Genomic DNA, 16,823 nt, shown 5'->3' with positions numbered 1-16,823 from the left:
GATGGCCACTCACAAGCTTTAAGACCCCATATGCTACTCAGCAAAGTAGGATGTACACTTCTGATTGGCTGTTTCTTCTCATTTTTCCAAGCAATACAGTATGATGAGAAGAGTAATGGCATATCACATTTCAGTCTAAAGGAATTCTTTCACAAACTTAACTTTTTCTAGTTGCCTCCAGGCAACGAATGAGATTATTCTGACAGCTCCTTTGGTTTTTATGAGGAAGATTTTCATTCGCAAGATAAAAACATATTCTTCCTACCAAATGTAAAATTTTTCCTGGGAACTAGCATATACTATCCAATATAAACATTATTAATGCAAACAGTCCATTTATGTCGTGTTCAATGAAAACACATAATTGTTTTTCCTGCCTTTCACCTGAGAGGACTTTATTGATAATGCTCCTGTAGTCTTGAAAGCAATCATACCTCATTTTCTAATACCTCATACTCTATCTTTCCTTAAACTGCAAAATTGAGATTTGCTTTAGCAAATAAAACATTGTTTCCCAAAGAATACTCCAGTTTTTTTGTTTTTTCCATTTTCTAAGACTTACCACAGATTTTTCTGGTATAGTATGAGGATTACCATTTTTCTTCAAAAACTTGACCATCATCTGGACAACCAAACATACACAAAAAATACTAGTAGATATTTATTATGTTCTACATGCCAGCTACTATTCCAACACTTTTAAGTACAATATCTTGTTCAATTCTCACGACATACCTGCCAGGAAACTTCAACTACTGTTTTCTCCATTTTAAAGATGGAGAAACAGAGACTTAGGGCAAGAGGCCACTGTAGATCAGTACAGTTAAGTGAGCAAGGTGGGATGTGAATGCAATTGACTAGATGCGAAAATTCATGCCCTTAATGAATATGCCATAGTCTGTCCCACGTGTACGGGGGTTAGAGAAAAACTGGGCTGCGGACATAAAGGTGAGATGAGGTCCCAGTACTGGGGTTAACTTTTGTGGTAGAAAGGTTTATTCATTTTTTTATTAATTTATCAGTATTTCTGGAGAAGGAGTCAAATTTTACACTTTTAATATACTAGTATCAGCACTTGTTTAGGCCCACCTCTGAGGAACATAGAAAAGTTAGCCTACATTTAAAAGGATTTGCACTTTTCAGAGAAAAGTTTCATGAGTTATTTTTCCAGATTGTGCCAAATGAAGAGCCGTCATAGCCCCATCTGTTTTTATACACAATGAGACAAAGCAGCAAATATTTTTTAAATGACACATTTTAAGCTTTCACAACTGTAAAATATTTTATCATACTCAATCATGGATATGATTTCTATATGGTCTAATAAGTTAATTTTGAATAATTATATTTTTCCTGCAAAGTGAAAACCTAAAACCATATAAAAACAAAACCAAACCCAGTGCCATCGAGTCAATTCTGGTACTATGAAATAATAGGTTTACCATCAAGCTCTGTATGCTTCAGTTTTTCAATTTAGAGAAGGAATATTTTGATAAAACATACATTGTTGAGATAACGCGAAGACCAATGAGATAATTCTTGGCAAACCACGCTGAGATTCTCTAATGAAAGCAATTCTGTAAGTATGAAACATTAATCTAGAGAGAAAATACATGCTAGGGTCATAGTGATGTCTACTTCATTAAAACCTAGCCGCTCAGATGACATGCACATTGCAGCTGAGGGAGCCAACTGACTACTTCGATATTAGTTTGCCAAATTAGGTAATGGACAGATGACATCTTTTATAAACCCTTCTTCAGAAGTTACCATCCATTCACACACATCTTTAACTTTAAACTCAGGGCAGTTTCTAATAGAAGATGCAGATAAACTTTCACCACTAGAAACATCTGCCTAAATGGCAATGCTGAGATCTTATTTAAGGTGAGGGTATGAGAACAACTGACATTGGAAAATTCCGCTAAGCTTTTCTTTTCAAATAAAATTACTGTAAACCTGAACATTCAATTGTTTTACAGCTCAATTGATAAGGTGTGTTCCTTTTTTATTTTGTTCAAGAAAATTTAAAAGCAACTAATTTAAATATGCAAAATTATCTTGAGTTGTTCATACGTGAACTTAAAAGCCGTGCAACACAGGAAAATTAAGTAATTATGCCTCCAAGTTATTTACTGCAATTAAGCTCATTTATCATATGCAAATTAGTGCAAACTGGTCTCATTAGTTACTAAATTACTCAATATGAGCTGAACAATGTAGCACTCCAGTTTGTAATGAAAAATCCCTGTAGAAGCAAGCAGTATCAATTAAGCTAATTTGCATATGCAAATATATTCACTAACTTTCTCTTTTTCTATATTTAGTTTTACATTTTCTTACCATTTTGGATCATAGGGAGGCTATAGGGTCACTCACCTTTCTCTCCTTTCTCTATCACAGTTAAAGAAACTCTATCAAAATGCTTCTATTATTTAAAATTATTTTATTTTAGCACTGATGTTCAGCAGTATACTACTTTGCCAAAAAGAACCATCGGGAGTAAGAAGATGCAACTTCCCTAGAGAAGATCTTTTCTTTTATACTGGTAAGTTCCAATAAAATAACTGATTTAAATGTGAAATTCTGAATCATCAATAAAATAGAAAATGAATGGGGGAAGATGTCACTATGTTTCACAGAAGTCTTTTGAAAACACTACCATCAAATGTAAAGGGAATGTTGACCTGGGAAGGCCGAATCTTAATAAAATAATAATTTGTATCTTTGCATTACTCAGCCCTTGAGCTGTTTTAGATATTTTCGTTCACTTTTCCTTGTCCAGGTGTTTGAATAGTACTAGTCAACATTTTCTTTTCTTTTGCTGAATGAGATTAAATGAGACCCAGATCACAGCAGATTTAGGAGTGGTGGCACAGTAGTTAAGCACTCGTTGCTAACCAAAAGGTTGGCAGTTCAAACTCACCAGCTGCTCCACAGAGAAAAGATGTGGCAGTCTGCTCCTGCAAAGATTAGTCTTGGAAACCCTGTGGAGGAGTTCTACTCTGTTCTGTAGGGTCACTATGAGTCAGAATCAACTAGCCGTTACCCCCATTCCTCACACTTAATAAGTAACTCCTTATCCCACATACGTCTAGTCTATTTTCTCTACAGAATCTTCCATTTAGTCTTCTACAATTGGCTCAGTCTCAAAAACTGGAGGGTTGTGGCTTGAAACATTTTAACAACAACAAGGATATATAATATCACAAGATATTATTCATTTTGGCTTCCTCCTTACATCAATCACAAATTTTTAAATATTTCTGATAGAGAATCTATATGTTCTCATATGTCTAACGATAATTCTGCAGGGCCAAAATAGTATATGAACCAACTGGTCATAATTCAATAGCATGCACTTTGTCAATCTTCAAAATGTTAATTAATAATAGAAAAGTAGAAACTTAAATGCAAATACTGATCTGATTTTCTTCCAAACCGGATTTACAAACCAAACCAAAACCAAACCCAGCGCCTTCGAGTCGCCTTTGACTCATAGCAACCCTATAGGACAGAGTAGAACTGCCCCATAGAGCTTCCAAGGAGCGCCTGGAGGCTTCAAACTGCCAACCCTTTGGTTAGCAGCCATAGCACCTAACCACTAGGCCACCAGGGTTTCCTGATTCACTTTTTTATTGTAAAATAGTCTCTTATTTGAGATGTTACTCTATCCTGCGTTCCATGATTAAAGGTGTTGAGATAAAAACACTGATTGAAACTTGACATATCGTTGATGTCTATGGTGTCATCCATCTCATCCACAAAAATCTTTGACCACTTTGACTAACAAATAGATAAACAGCTACATTCGAGTTCCCTTCTTCCCTACCATTTTAAGAAGACATATACAATAGTAAAACTATTCTGCAAAGGCGATGGCCATACCTGTGTCTTCTGCAAGAGAGTTTTTCAACTAATAAAAGATTCTTGCAAAAACAATCACCTCCCTAATTATGGTGGGGCAGACAGGGAATCACACAACCATCCTGGCCAGCCTTTTCTGATCCACTCCCAGTCAAAGAAATTCAGGGATTATAATCTTAGAATGTTCTTGGAGATTCTCTCTTGGTCTTGGTCTCCCTCAAAAAATTTAGCCATGAGTTTTTCTTTCAGTTTGAGGCTGGGATGTTCTAAGAGCCATGCAAAAGTTCATTAATGGCCAGAAATAGTGCTGGGTCAAGGATATAGATATAGGAGGGCTCAGAGAATATGGCCAAACAAAATCAACACATGAATACCGTGCTTCCACCATTACCTCTGTTTCAGGCATTTCTTGTGGAATATTCTTTTTATTCTCCCAAGACCACGTTTAAATAATAAATGCATTCCAATGTCATTTAGGTACAAATACATGTGTACTTATGATTATAGTCACTCAAAATAAAATTTTATTTCTTTTATAAAAATTAGTTATGGATAAAGTTTATCTTTCAATCACTTTATGAGTACTTAATAGCTACTAGTAATGGTATGTACTATTCAATATCATTAATATAACAGACATATCTATATTTCACCATAATCTACTGACATTGAATACAAAAATAAACCTTAAAAATCTTCCATGTACCAGGTTTGATATGATTGTTTCAACACCTGTGAGGTGAGTGAAGCAGCACTAGTCTGTACTATGCAAATACGATACTACATTTTTGTAGAACAATTATATAACCATTATTTACAGAATGAAAAAACCTAAACCCTTCTGCTAAGGGCATGCAAATAATTAAAACACTCCATTCACAAATACGGCACCTAGAGGAAAGACCTTCCACTATTTAATTTTATGTGTTACCAAGATGATACTTGTTGCCATTTTGTGTTTCATTAAATCCGATAAAGTAAAATACGAATATTCTACCTGGTTGTTAAAATTGGGAAACTAAAAATAAATTCCACTCATATCTTTTCGTAGTAAGGAAATCTTAAAAGAGAACATTAATGCCCTGAGAGAGCTTTTTAAAGAAGGAGACAAATTTGTGCTTAGTCACTATATTCAGGAAAGATCCCACAGAATGACGTCCTAAAGTTCTTGGATTTTTACTCAGACTCCACATAAAATACGATTCCCAATCTTGGCCTGCTGACTTCCTGCTCCTCATTTACTAATTAAAGTCCAAGAAGGAAATAGTGAACTAAAATGTCTTGGTTCAGTCCCAACATATACATTTCACAGTCCAGTAGTTGCAATACTGACACCCCTTGAGCTTCTACTCTCCTGCAGAATATACCCCTGTCCTGAAATGCATGCCTGACACAACTACAGGTTCAATGGGCTATAGGACCGCTCTGTGTCTTGTGAAAAGCAGCTCCAGAGTCGCACATATAAAGCCTGGCAATGGCCCTGCCTACATACACCAGTATTGAATCACTAGATTGGAAACTGGTTTTTTCAGACTTGATTTTACACTGGTAGAATAACCATGAACTTTATTCTTTTTCCCGCCTCAGGAGAAAAGAAGTCAAATGTTAAGGGATCCCACTGAGCTTTCTTAATTTTCTAAGAGAATTTAAGTCTAATAAGATGCGTGTAGTGAAAATGCTTATTACAATCCACAGAATGCATGCACTAAAATTAAGATATCCACCCTCATTCCCCACCCCAACCCTCTAAACCAAGGGGTACTTAGTATGGACTTCAGTGAAACGTAACTAGGGGCGCAGGGAGCAGGGAATCTTGGAACCTGATACAATGAAGCTACAGGCATCTCTAGAATCATACTCAGGTGTTCTAAACTAACCTCTCTTTTATCTTCTGAAAGGAATCTGTTCCTTAATACTATTCACTCCAACTGTAAATGTCTTAATTCTTTCCTTTTATTACCATTGTCTTTAAAAATGCCCTTCTCATTTCTTGGGAAGTGTTATAATCTAGTTTGTATCCTGGATTCAAATTCCAATTCTGTCACTTAACTAGCCATGTGGGCTCAAGTCAGTCATTTACATTTTTTAAGTCTCACTCCATTTTAAGATGTACGTAATCATAATGTCTCTTTCATAGGTATGTATTGTGAGTATCAACGATGATATAAGAAGGTAATTTAGCACAATACATGGAAATTATTACATAATAAAGATTCAATTAGTTTAAGCTAAAATCAACTCAGACTAGGCTTTGTCTAACTTAAACACACATATATACCCCCCCCCCATATCCCACATGGTATTTGCATTAGAAATGCAAATTTTGAGATATAATCAAAATACCCAATGGCAGGAAACTGGTTAAATAGTGATACATTCATAGCATGGAACGGAGCTTACCCGTTAATAATAATGAAAACCTATTCTTTCTTAATGCAGACATAACCACAAGATACTGATTTTTAAAAAAGCTGACTGCTAAAGAGCACATAATTGGCCAACAGAGTCAGTTTTCCATTTACCTTCCAGAACACACAAAATGTTTGGCCCCATGAGAATCTCAACATGTAAACATACTCTTACAATATTAAAAACAAAATTTTCCCTTGATACTGTCTTTTCATCTGCACCTTTCCCTTACCACAAACATCCAGACCCTCCTTTACCTTCTATCACTCGTTAGGTTTGTCTTCTGCACCTAGTACTTTACTGCAACCGTTTAACCAAAGACCTCTAATTGACAAAACCTATGACATCTCTTCAGTGCTTATACTACCAAAGGACTTATCCTAGTAGCCTTGACGTTACTGATATTCTTTCCTTTAGCAAAATCATATCTTGTAGTTTTTCTCCTACCCTTCTGTCTACTCTTTTCCCATTTTCTTCTATTTGTCTCTTAAATGATGATATACCCCCAGGGTTGCTTCTCCTCAACCCTCTTCTCTCTTTGCTCCACATTTTCACCATGGGCCTGCAACTCAAGACTTGACATGAAATCATCATTCATTTATACCCTAGTGATTAGTGATTGCCCTATTTTCTTTCAGCCCTAGCCTCAATCTTGCTTCAGTGATGAGATCCAAGTTTCTCACTGTTTAGTTCATATCAACTTGGCTATTTAACAGAATATTTCTTTCAACTATTCTCAGGTAATAGTATCATCAGACAGCTAGCTATCAACCTAGAAAACCTGTGGTCAGTACTAACTCATATCATTCCTTAGCCTTTCACATCTAATTAAAAACCACATGCCACTGATTCTATCTCAATTTCATACTTGCGCCTCCATTCACAGAGCCTCTACTTTGGAATAGATGTTCCTTTTCTCTTTCTTGGACTATTATAACAATTTCCTAAATGGTCTCTTTATATCACACACTCAAAGCCTTCTTACACATTGTTTTTTATGATAACTCACTCTGCTGTGTAAAAAGCCTTCTCCATCAGCTCTACACTGGTTACAGAATGTAGAGTCCGAACCTCCTCACTTGGCTAATAGACCTGTCACATATATGACTCATGGGATTTCTCCATATTCGTCTCTCTTGTGCTCCCCTGTGCATCCAAAGCAACAATCAAACCATCTATCTTAGAGTCCCTAAACAGGACCAATTATTACTTGCCTCCATGCCTTTACATGGATGTTATCTTTGTTTGGAATATTCTTCCTTTTTCTCTACCTAATAAATTCTTACTCATCCTTTGAGAAGTCTTTGATGCCATCACTCTTTTGCAGCCCCTAGTACTTGATTTGTGTGGAGCTCCTCACATTATGAGACCTCCTGATTTCTCTTTCCCCACCTGAGTGTAAGCTAGCTAAGTGCCTGGTACAACAGAATTTGTGTTCTTATTAAGTATTTGAAATTTTATTTATTTTGATAAATGACTATAAAATGTGAGGTCACAGACCATGCGTACCCTGTTGACCACACAAGTTTTTTAACAAAAACTTTGCAGGTGAAGGAAGTGTAGGAGGGGAGTGAAGGAAGAATTCATTCCAGTCCTCACTATCAACCAGGTTCAACCACCAATCTTCCTGAAGGTTAATATGGAAATCATATTATTCTTGCAGACAACTGAGGTACTGTTGAATGTGGTACAGGCATGGGTCTGTGGGCTCAAGAATTCATCTACCAGGGGGCAACGTAACTAATTAGATACTCGTGGGGGGGGCCCTATTTATTTCTCCTACTTCCCAACCCCTTCCTGCCCACAATTCCAATATTTCATTTAGAGAAGTAAGTATATTCATGTGTTCCGCTATATAACCATTGGTTTTAGGATCACATAATAAAAAGTTCTAGTTTCTACAGCAATAAGAAAATTATCTAGTCCAACTATACTTTTATGCCTAACTTTCTTGAAAGCTTTCCTACCAAGATACCCACACTTTCCATTAAATCCGACAGCTTTGGACATATTCGAAACACGGGCAGTTCTATTTGGAAATTTTCTTGCTTGAAGGCAATTTTTTTTTCTCTTCAACTTCTGTCCATTTCTCTTTTTTATTTTATACACTTTGAAGTAACACAGAATATAGCTAATCTTTTTTGCATATGGAACCTTCAAATATATACGAAAAGAAAACCAAACCCATCGCTGTCGAGTCGATTCCAATTCATAGTGACGCTATAGGATAGAGTAGAACTGCCCCATAGGGTTTCCAAGGAGCAGCTGGTGGATTTGAACTGCCAACCTTTAGGTTAGCAGCCAAGCTCTTAACCACTACACCATCAGGGCTCCTCAAATATATAGAGGGTATTAATAATTCTTTTAAGGCAAGTGTATTTCTAAACTAAACTTTACCAGGCCCTCTGAACACTCCTCATGTAACATGACTCCTAGGCCTCTCACCAGTCTGGTTATTCTACTCCAAAGGACATCCAGTTATACATGTTCTTCCCTTAACAGAGTGTGACAAACTCAGGGAGGAGGAAAGCTTAGCAGGCTCATTCTAGATCCTCTTTTCTCTCAATGCAACCTAATACTGAATTTGCGTTTAGCACATACATTCTACCAGTTTTATATTGAGCTTATGCTTTACATTCAATTCAGACCCCTAAGTTCTGTGTTAGTTTTAAATTCAACTCCTAAGCCACATCTCCCTCATCCTACAGCAGTTTGGAGCCAAGTAAAATATATACAGAAATAATTCAAAGAATGATAACATAGGGCTATTCTCTGAACCATTTCTTTCTTGACTAACTCTTACACACTGACTGCTTCAGAAGACAAATAGAAGTAGTTCTGAATCACATCAGAATCTTGCAATACATATCAGCAGTATCTAATAATATATACGTTCACACAAAACTTACAAAGGCGATCCTGAATAAAGTATGTACAGGAAAAAAAAAATAGAATTAAAATTTGAAGATCTAGAAACAAGTATGACCCATTCTGTATTCTTGAAATGAATCCTCGGTTACTGCAAAGGTAACTCAAAATTTAATGTGCACGACAGAACAGCATCTCTCAAGGTTTGTTTCAAGAAACATCACTTCCATTGGATGCTAAGAGATACTAGTGAGGAAAAGACACATACGAGATTAAATAAAGTTAACAAGTTTCCTTACTGAAAGATCTTTCAGGGTCTCAAATTTGCAAATGTTATTGGTGACTTCTTAGACTAGACAGAAGATCAAAATCATCCCAGAAAGTACTTAAAATTCATAAATCACTGAACTTCACCCTACTTATTCTGATTCAATATGTCCAGAATGAGGCCCAGGAATGACATCCTTTGAATATGTGCCTCAAGTGATTCTGAAAATCTAAGACACTGCTTTGGGACACCACTGGAATTTGACCATGAGCTATTTTTTTTAATGGAGAATCTGGTGATAACAGTTTTCTAGGGATACAACTTTAGGGAACAATATGCTAGATTCGATACTACTTTGGCTGTCTAGAAAATAAAAAACACCATAGAGGCCATTTTTAAATTCCGAATGGACTGGAATCTGGAGTTCATTTTTATTTTTATCCCAAAGTATATCTAAGAAAAATATAACCATGTTTTCAAAATACAATAAGCTGCCTAGATATTCTAAACATGTCCGTTTCTCTAAGACCATGTTAATAATGTATCCTACATAGTTAAAAGATGATTTGGACATGGTAGCATTTACCCTGGAAGCAGGAACAATGTAGAATAATTATTCATAGATGAAGGAACATGTATTGAATTGATGGAAAAAAAATCTTCAGAAAAATAATTTTTAGTAAGCAGGATGCCGAGTTTGGAAAGACTCTTCATTAGGAGTAAAGAACTGCAAACCTAGTAAGCCTAAGGTTTATCTGTCATGAAATTCATTGGCAAAATCAATTATCGTTCCTTGTCTCTTTTTAGTTAAAAGTATACTTTAAAATTTCATCTTGAGAAATTTTGCAATTTGAGGAGGCAAACATTAAGACTGGAAGAACTTAGGAATACAAACTCAAGCAAAAAACAATCAAAACTTGACGACATGTAAAAGTGTCACATTACTTTCACAACATAAATTTGCTCTTCCAAAAAACAATATATAGCTTGAAAACACACATATATCTACTTACAAACACAGTGCACACACGGTCATTCTGGGAACAGCCAGCAACTATACACCGCGCATCAACTAAATAGCGCAATTCATCTAAATGATTACAGCACAAGCAATACTTGCCCTCCCTTTCTCATTAATATTCTCTCAAGGGATGGCTTTCTAAAAAGAAAAAAAAATGAATTCATAAGAATTTCATAAATCCAGTAGAAATAATAATTAAATGCATAGCTGAAATAAAAAAAAAAAACTTAAAAAAATTATCTAAATACATGGATTTTTCTTGGTAAAATATAAACAAACTTCTTTTTCTTTTAAAGGTACCTGTAAAATGTGACTTCCCAAATGTGCTTCAAATACTTCAATGGCTAGTGCACTGGGGCTTCTCCTTCGTTGTGCACCTATAACTTAAAAAAAAGAAGGAAGGAAGGAAGGAAGGCAGGAGGCAGGAGGCAGGAAGGAAGGAAAGAGACAAAAGAAAGAAAAAAGAGAAATTAAGTTGGAGCTCAGATTTCATACCTTCAGTTTAATTTATCTCTAATTATATTACCAGTTAGCTACTGTATCAGTGACCTTTGAAAGAGATAGAACCCAATGGTAATTTTGGTTCTGAGGTGTCTGACCATAAGCAGAGCCTAGGATAAATTTTCAACTCAGAATAATAAATCAATATCTAAAAACACTTAAAAAACCACATGCAGCATCCCCCTCCCCCATTTTTTTTTCTTTTTTAAAATTTTTACTTTGGGCTGTTTTCCTTCTACTGGATCAAAAACATACAAATACTGAGATTCCTTTTAAAAATTTATTAGTAAACTATGTTTCTTAAACTTGAAACAGATATCGACATTTTATAGCATACACACACTGCCTTTTTTTTTTCCTTCAGAGAAACCTATATTTTCTGTATCCTCTAGGCTACCAAAAAACTAATAGGAATTTTTTTTCTTTTTTGTATTTTTTAATGCAATAACTTTATCACAATTTAATAAGCACAGCATCTTGGATATTATTAAATTGCATTAAGAGATTTTCATTAATGACCATTTGCAACAGCATAAGTGTCTCAGGATGACTGGATTGAGTTTTTACTGAATATTCAAGCATAACTATTCCTATAAAACTGATGACAAGCCCAGGTGGTCTCTTACCTACATGTTACCCACCCAGGTTGGTGATTCTTTCTTACCAGGAGTACATGAATACCCCTGTTCGCCTACTAAGTAGCAGTCAGTCCTCTTGCTTGCACACCCTTATGCTTTGTTAGTAGGTACCTTCTACCCTAAGAGCCCCACAATCCTTAACAAAACTGGGCTTAATGCATGAGGTTTAATAGATCCAAAATTGAGGGTCTTTTCTTTACACATTTTTTGCATGTGGTCCAATTTTGCTTTTAAATCTACTTTCTAGGCACTGTTTTTCTTCTCTTTGTCATTCTCAAGATAACGAAAATTGGTTTTATTTACAGTACTTTTATAAAAGAAAATATTTAGATGTTTTCTATATTTTGAACAAGTAAACTCCCCATGTCTTCCTACTTTCCTTAAAATTGTTATTACAAACGTATGCTCCCTCAAACCCAGATACTACAAACTGAAAATTAAATCGAATTCTCCTGCTTTTTTTTACTTCCAAAAATCCTTTTAGCTAGTTGACAAGAAAATTCCAGTCAAATGCTGCTGGGATAATTCTGTTTCGTTTCAGTTACTGAGTCAGTCAGTTGGAGCCAGAGCTTAGGATTATAATATAAATGCACTTATGATTCTGCACCATGCAAAAGAGAGGCATTTGCCCTTGCAATTGTGAGTGAGCGTCTGCACTGTCTGAAAGGCACTTCGAAAGTGGCATGAGTGGTAAGTATCATTACTACTGGCAAGAGAAGCCAGAAGGAGCATTTTTTTTCTGATGGAAAAATTTATAAAGTCTAATTGAAAAATGATTATTATCAAAGAATGTATCAGCTGGAAGGGGTCTCTAAGAGCTCTACTCCAACCTTCTCATTTGTTTCAGAAGTAAAGCACACAACTAATAATTTTAAGACAGAAAAATCAGTTTTTCTTTTTTTTAAGATTAATCTTTCATATAAGGAGGGACAGATATTTTAAAAGTTTAATATTCAGATATACTTAAGACAGTATTAGTGTGTGTATGTGTGTTTCTGATTAATTTCCTATTCTAACACGCACATTACTCCCTTCAAAACTCTTTTGGCAATTTTGATAATGCAGCTGTCTTGCTGAATACTGTTTTCAGTTTCTAGAGTGGTAATTGCACATTATGGTAGCTTGGTGTGAATGATCCCACATGAATAAATTCTGCAGTCTTTTTTTTTTCCTAAGATTGTGCGATGGGGAGCTCTCGGGAGGGAGAAGGCGGAAGTTGAAAAACTTTCAAAGTGTCCCTTTGTGTTGAGGCAGTAATTATGATTCAGAAAGCTCTTTATTAATAGTTCATAATTTGGGGGCACTTCGGGACTTCAATTACAAAGTTCAAAATAAACCATTGCATCGTATAAAAGAAAATGGGCTGATTTTAGAGAACATAAACTATTCTAGAAAGCACTGGATTAAGAGGAGGATTCTAAAACATCATAGGTAATATAAGGACAGTGTTTATTTACTAGAAGAAGTCATGCTCCAGTAACAACAGACGGTAGCTTCACTGCCTTCTACAAGCATAGAGAGAGCTGCCTTCAGTCAGGTGCTGTCAGGGTTGGACAAGGTTCAGCCTCTTCTCTAAATAAACATTGCAAATAAATAAATAAGAATTTTATTTAAAGAACTTCTAAGTTAGCCTGTGGTTCCCAAATGTCTTCACCAGAACTTATATCCATGCTTCCTATGTGCGTAGTTATTCTCCTTTGTTCTTCAAATCCTCTAGCAATCTGAGTGTGCATCCCAGTGCATGTTACCATAACACACAAGTAACTTGTAAGTAGTTTCATGCTCTTCTGTTCAATGGCATTTTTATGGCAATGGAACTTCTCTTGATTTATATGTTTTGCACTTATGCAGGTGATGTGGGGCTGTAATGACAGTTCCTAATTTTACAACCAACATAAATATGTTAAACAGGAGCCCATTATGGCTCTGGTAGGAGCCCAGCTCTAACACTAGCATTATTGGTAACTGAATAGATATTAAATATGTACCTCTTATCTTGTACTTTTTATCCTGTTATATTTGGCATTTTGAGAATTGAGACAATAATCTGATACCTCAGGAACAATGCAAATACACCTGTTCTGCCTCTTCATATTAATCTCATTGAGTATACAGAGTATCACTGACATCTAAAGAAAAATTTAATGGACATTTCCACAATGAGGCTCACCGTCCTCAAAAAGGTAACATGCCGCTTAGGAAGCTCTCTCAGATTGCTGTATTTTCAAAGTTTGCAATTTCTAAAGCCACTTGGTAGCCCAGACACAGTGTGCACTTATTGTTGAATAGGTCATTGTTGGTGTTTAATCTGATCTACTGACATATTCCAGTAATTTGTTCAATTAAAGAAACTACTTTTTGAAATTTAAAGAACATTAATTAAATTAACCAAACAATACACAGGGCATTGGTAAATCTAAATAAATGTGTGATTCTTTATCACTAGCTCACCAACATTGAAACATGAGATTTGAACTGAAGTGGTTTACACAAATTGCTAAAAGAAAATAAAAATAAAACCATAGTAATTCAACTTAAAATCTGATTCAACAAACATTTACCAAGTGCCCATGTGATATGGAAAAGAGCTAGCGCTATTGTCACGTGACTAGTGTTATAAAACTGGTTAAGCGCTGGACTAATAGTCCAAAAGAAAATGTTATGCATTTTCAAACAAACCTAGGTACCACATGTAACTATCAACAAACACCGCAGTGCTACTATCTCATGTTTTACAAGAGTTAACAATAAAGCACTGAGAGTTTTAATAGACGTTAAATGGAAGAGATAAACAGGGAGAAGGATTTCAAAAAATTAGAACTGAAGAAGCTGTGATCATCCCTTTCAGAAATCCTAAATAATAAGAGGAATCATTCGGACGGCACATTTGGCCTTTCTCTCATTAAGTAGAAGACACAGAAAGAAAACACAACCTGAAACAAGTATCTGAAAAATTAGTTTGTCCCTTGACAACGTCAGCAAAAATGTTCTAATGTAGGCTCTTCAGCATAACCTCAAATTGTAGTCTTTGAGAATTAATTCAGGGCAGTAAAAGACAATCACTCTTCTGGGAAATAAACCCCACACTCCCAGACATATTCTTAAACAGTGCTCATCACCTTTGGGGATGCACAAACGTGAGGAAGGCTGAGGATGAGAGCTCAGTGGGAGTTTGACCTATTCAGCCAAAAGGTCAGCTTGCCACAGAAGAACCCATCACAAAACAGAAACAGGACAGCTCAGTGGACACACATAATGAAAGGCAGAGAAGTCACGAGCCCTTACAGGCCTTGTGTCCTGCATTGCCCTTTTTCCTTCATAACCCACCCTGCCCCCATTTCCAGAGCAGCTGGAGCTGGCCCAATCCCTGGGCAGAACAATTCACAACAGGAAGGTAGACCACAGGCAAGGAGAGACAAAGGAGCTCCTTATCGAAGGGATTGCTTGAAAAGATATTAGAAAGTAAAGATGAGGATGAAACTGAGAAACATTTTCCAATGGATTGTTTTATTACAGAAAAACAGTCATTGTCAGATAGAGAAGACCATTTTAGGAGTATTTTCTCACTCCCACCATCACCCCCACAGTGACAAGCAGTGTGAGACACCATGGGCCTATGTTGCCTTAAAGTTCTACAGGCAGAATTTCAAAAATGGAATCACCTGCCAAGTGAAAAGCCAAGCTTCAGTGCCAGGTCCACTCTCAAGCTATACTCTGATGGCGGCCCTCTGAATCCTTCCTCCAAGGGGCAAGGATCTGTTCCCACTGAGTTTGGGGGAAGGGAGGACCGAAGTGCATGTTAAATGGAATCCCCGGACATCACTCCTTAGGCTTTAGCAACTGGGCTCTGCAAAGTCAGGGTCTGGGAAAGAATGGAGTACAGGATGGATAATGAGTCTTTTCCATGACTACCAAAGAAAAGAAAAGGGATTTCCCTTGAAGAATCTCAATTAGCTTCCTTCTCTGTAGGGCCAAAGAAGCCAGAGAGGGTTTTCCGAGGAGCCTCAGAGGTTTATAAAGTATATTTAGTGTGTGTGGGGGTGGAGGGGGTGGGGTACATTTGTGTATGTGTGTGTGTTTCCCCATCAAAGTAGAATTTGCTATGTTTGCATTTAATATGGGACCAAATCATCATTTTGAAATGGGTCCTCACAGTTCTTTCTAATTCCCACATTCACAACTTGCATCCTTGCAACTCTGAACTTCTTGGTGTTCGTGCATGCCTTAGACACCGGGTGCATCTCAGTGTCTGACAGAGAGGAGACACTGAAATAATTAGTGCTGGGTACATGCTTAACCAACACAGCAACACTATAATGGAAACCCTGTCGTCACAAATTACTGTATGTGGGGTTTTCACTCAATGAATTAAGTAAATATCTGAAAACAAATAATAGTAATTCTTTTTCAATGGGCTTTCACAAAGATTAATTTTTACCCTTTAAAAGCAAAGGCCAGAGAAGACAAGCAGGCAAAGTCATTTCTAGCCTGGATGCTTAATTAAAAATAAATCCACAAAAGAAAAACACCTGTATTTAGGAGTGTGTACATATTGCATTTATTTTTAGATTATTTAGAGGATTTTTAAAGATTAAAAAACCACATTTTCATAATTTATATCCCAGGACAAATGATTATATTATACTATTTTATCAATACAAAAGAGATATTTAATTCAACGATACAACTGAAACTTTAACAGACCTAATATCAATTCTAAACTCTTTGACGTAGCACATATTTAAATTTCTTCTAATATTTAAGTATGAGTTGCGTCCATTATGGAAAAACATCAGGGATGATGTGGAAGTATTCATACTTAATAAATGAATTGCTGGATTTGGGAAAAAGAAATCATATCTGCTTCTCTCAAAGATGCATGTTTGCGTTGTCTCTACTAGAAAGGAACCAAGGGGAAAACATACAAAACTCAATACACTCCTCATCTTCTAAGAATCAAATAATATTCATAAGACTTTGGAAAACTTTTCAAATTTCATACACCAAAAATGCAAAGTCCTCTAGATGTGAAATAGTACCCAATTATTACTATAATAATTCTTGACAATGTTTCCATGTACTCACTCAGCAACGAATTATAGGGATTTCTTTTTTGGAGATATTTTCCATTTGAAAGATTCACTTTGTCCTTTTTTCCTCTTTCCTTTCACACTGAAGGAAATCAGAGTTCCTAGCTTTCTACTGTAGCTGGGGAAAGGGAAAAATGGTCTTTCTTTAACAATCTGGCAGT

The 16,823-nt window shown here is 36.0% G+C and overlaps 1 protein-coding gene across 1 annotated transcript in view; it reads right to left on the bottom strand.

Moving 5' to 3' along the window:
- Positions 1–16,823, bottom strand: part of LOC135232489 (neuronal PAS domain-containing protein 3-like) — a 626,617-nt gene that overhangs the window by 335,718 nt on the left and 274,076 nt on the right. The window contains exon 3 of the mRNA XM_064291850.1: positions 10,734–10,816. Coding sequence (XP_064147920.1) covers positions 10,734–10,816 — 83 coding nt within the window. The remainder of the gene's footprint in view (positions 1–10,733; positions 10,817–16,823) is intronic.

The sequence above is a fragment of the Loxodonta africana genome, chromosome 10 (genome assembly GCF_030014295.1).
Source record: "Loxodonta africana isolate mLoxAfr1 chromosome 10, mLoxAfr1.hap2, whole genome shotgun sequence".
Taxonomy (NCBI): domain Eukaryota; kingdom Metazoa; phylum Chordata; class Mammalia; order Proboscidea; family Elephantidae; genus Loxodonta; species Loxodonta africana.
This window is presented reverse-complemented; position numbering and strand designations above follow the sequence as displayed.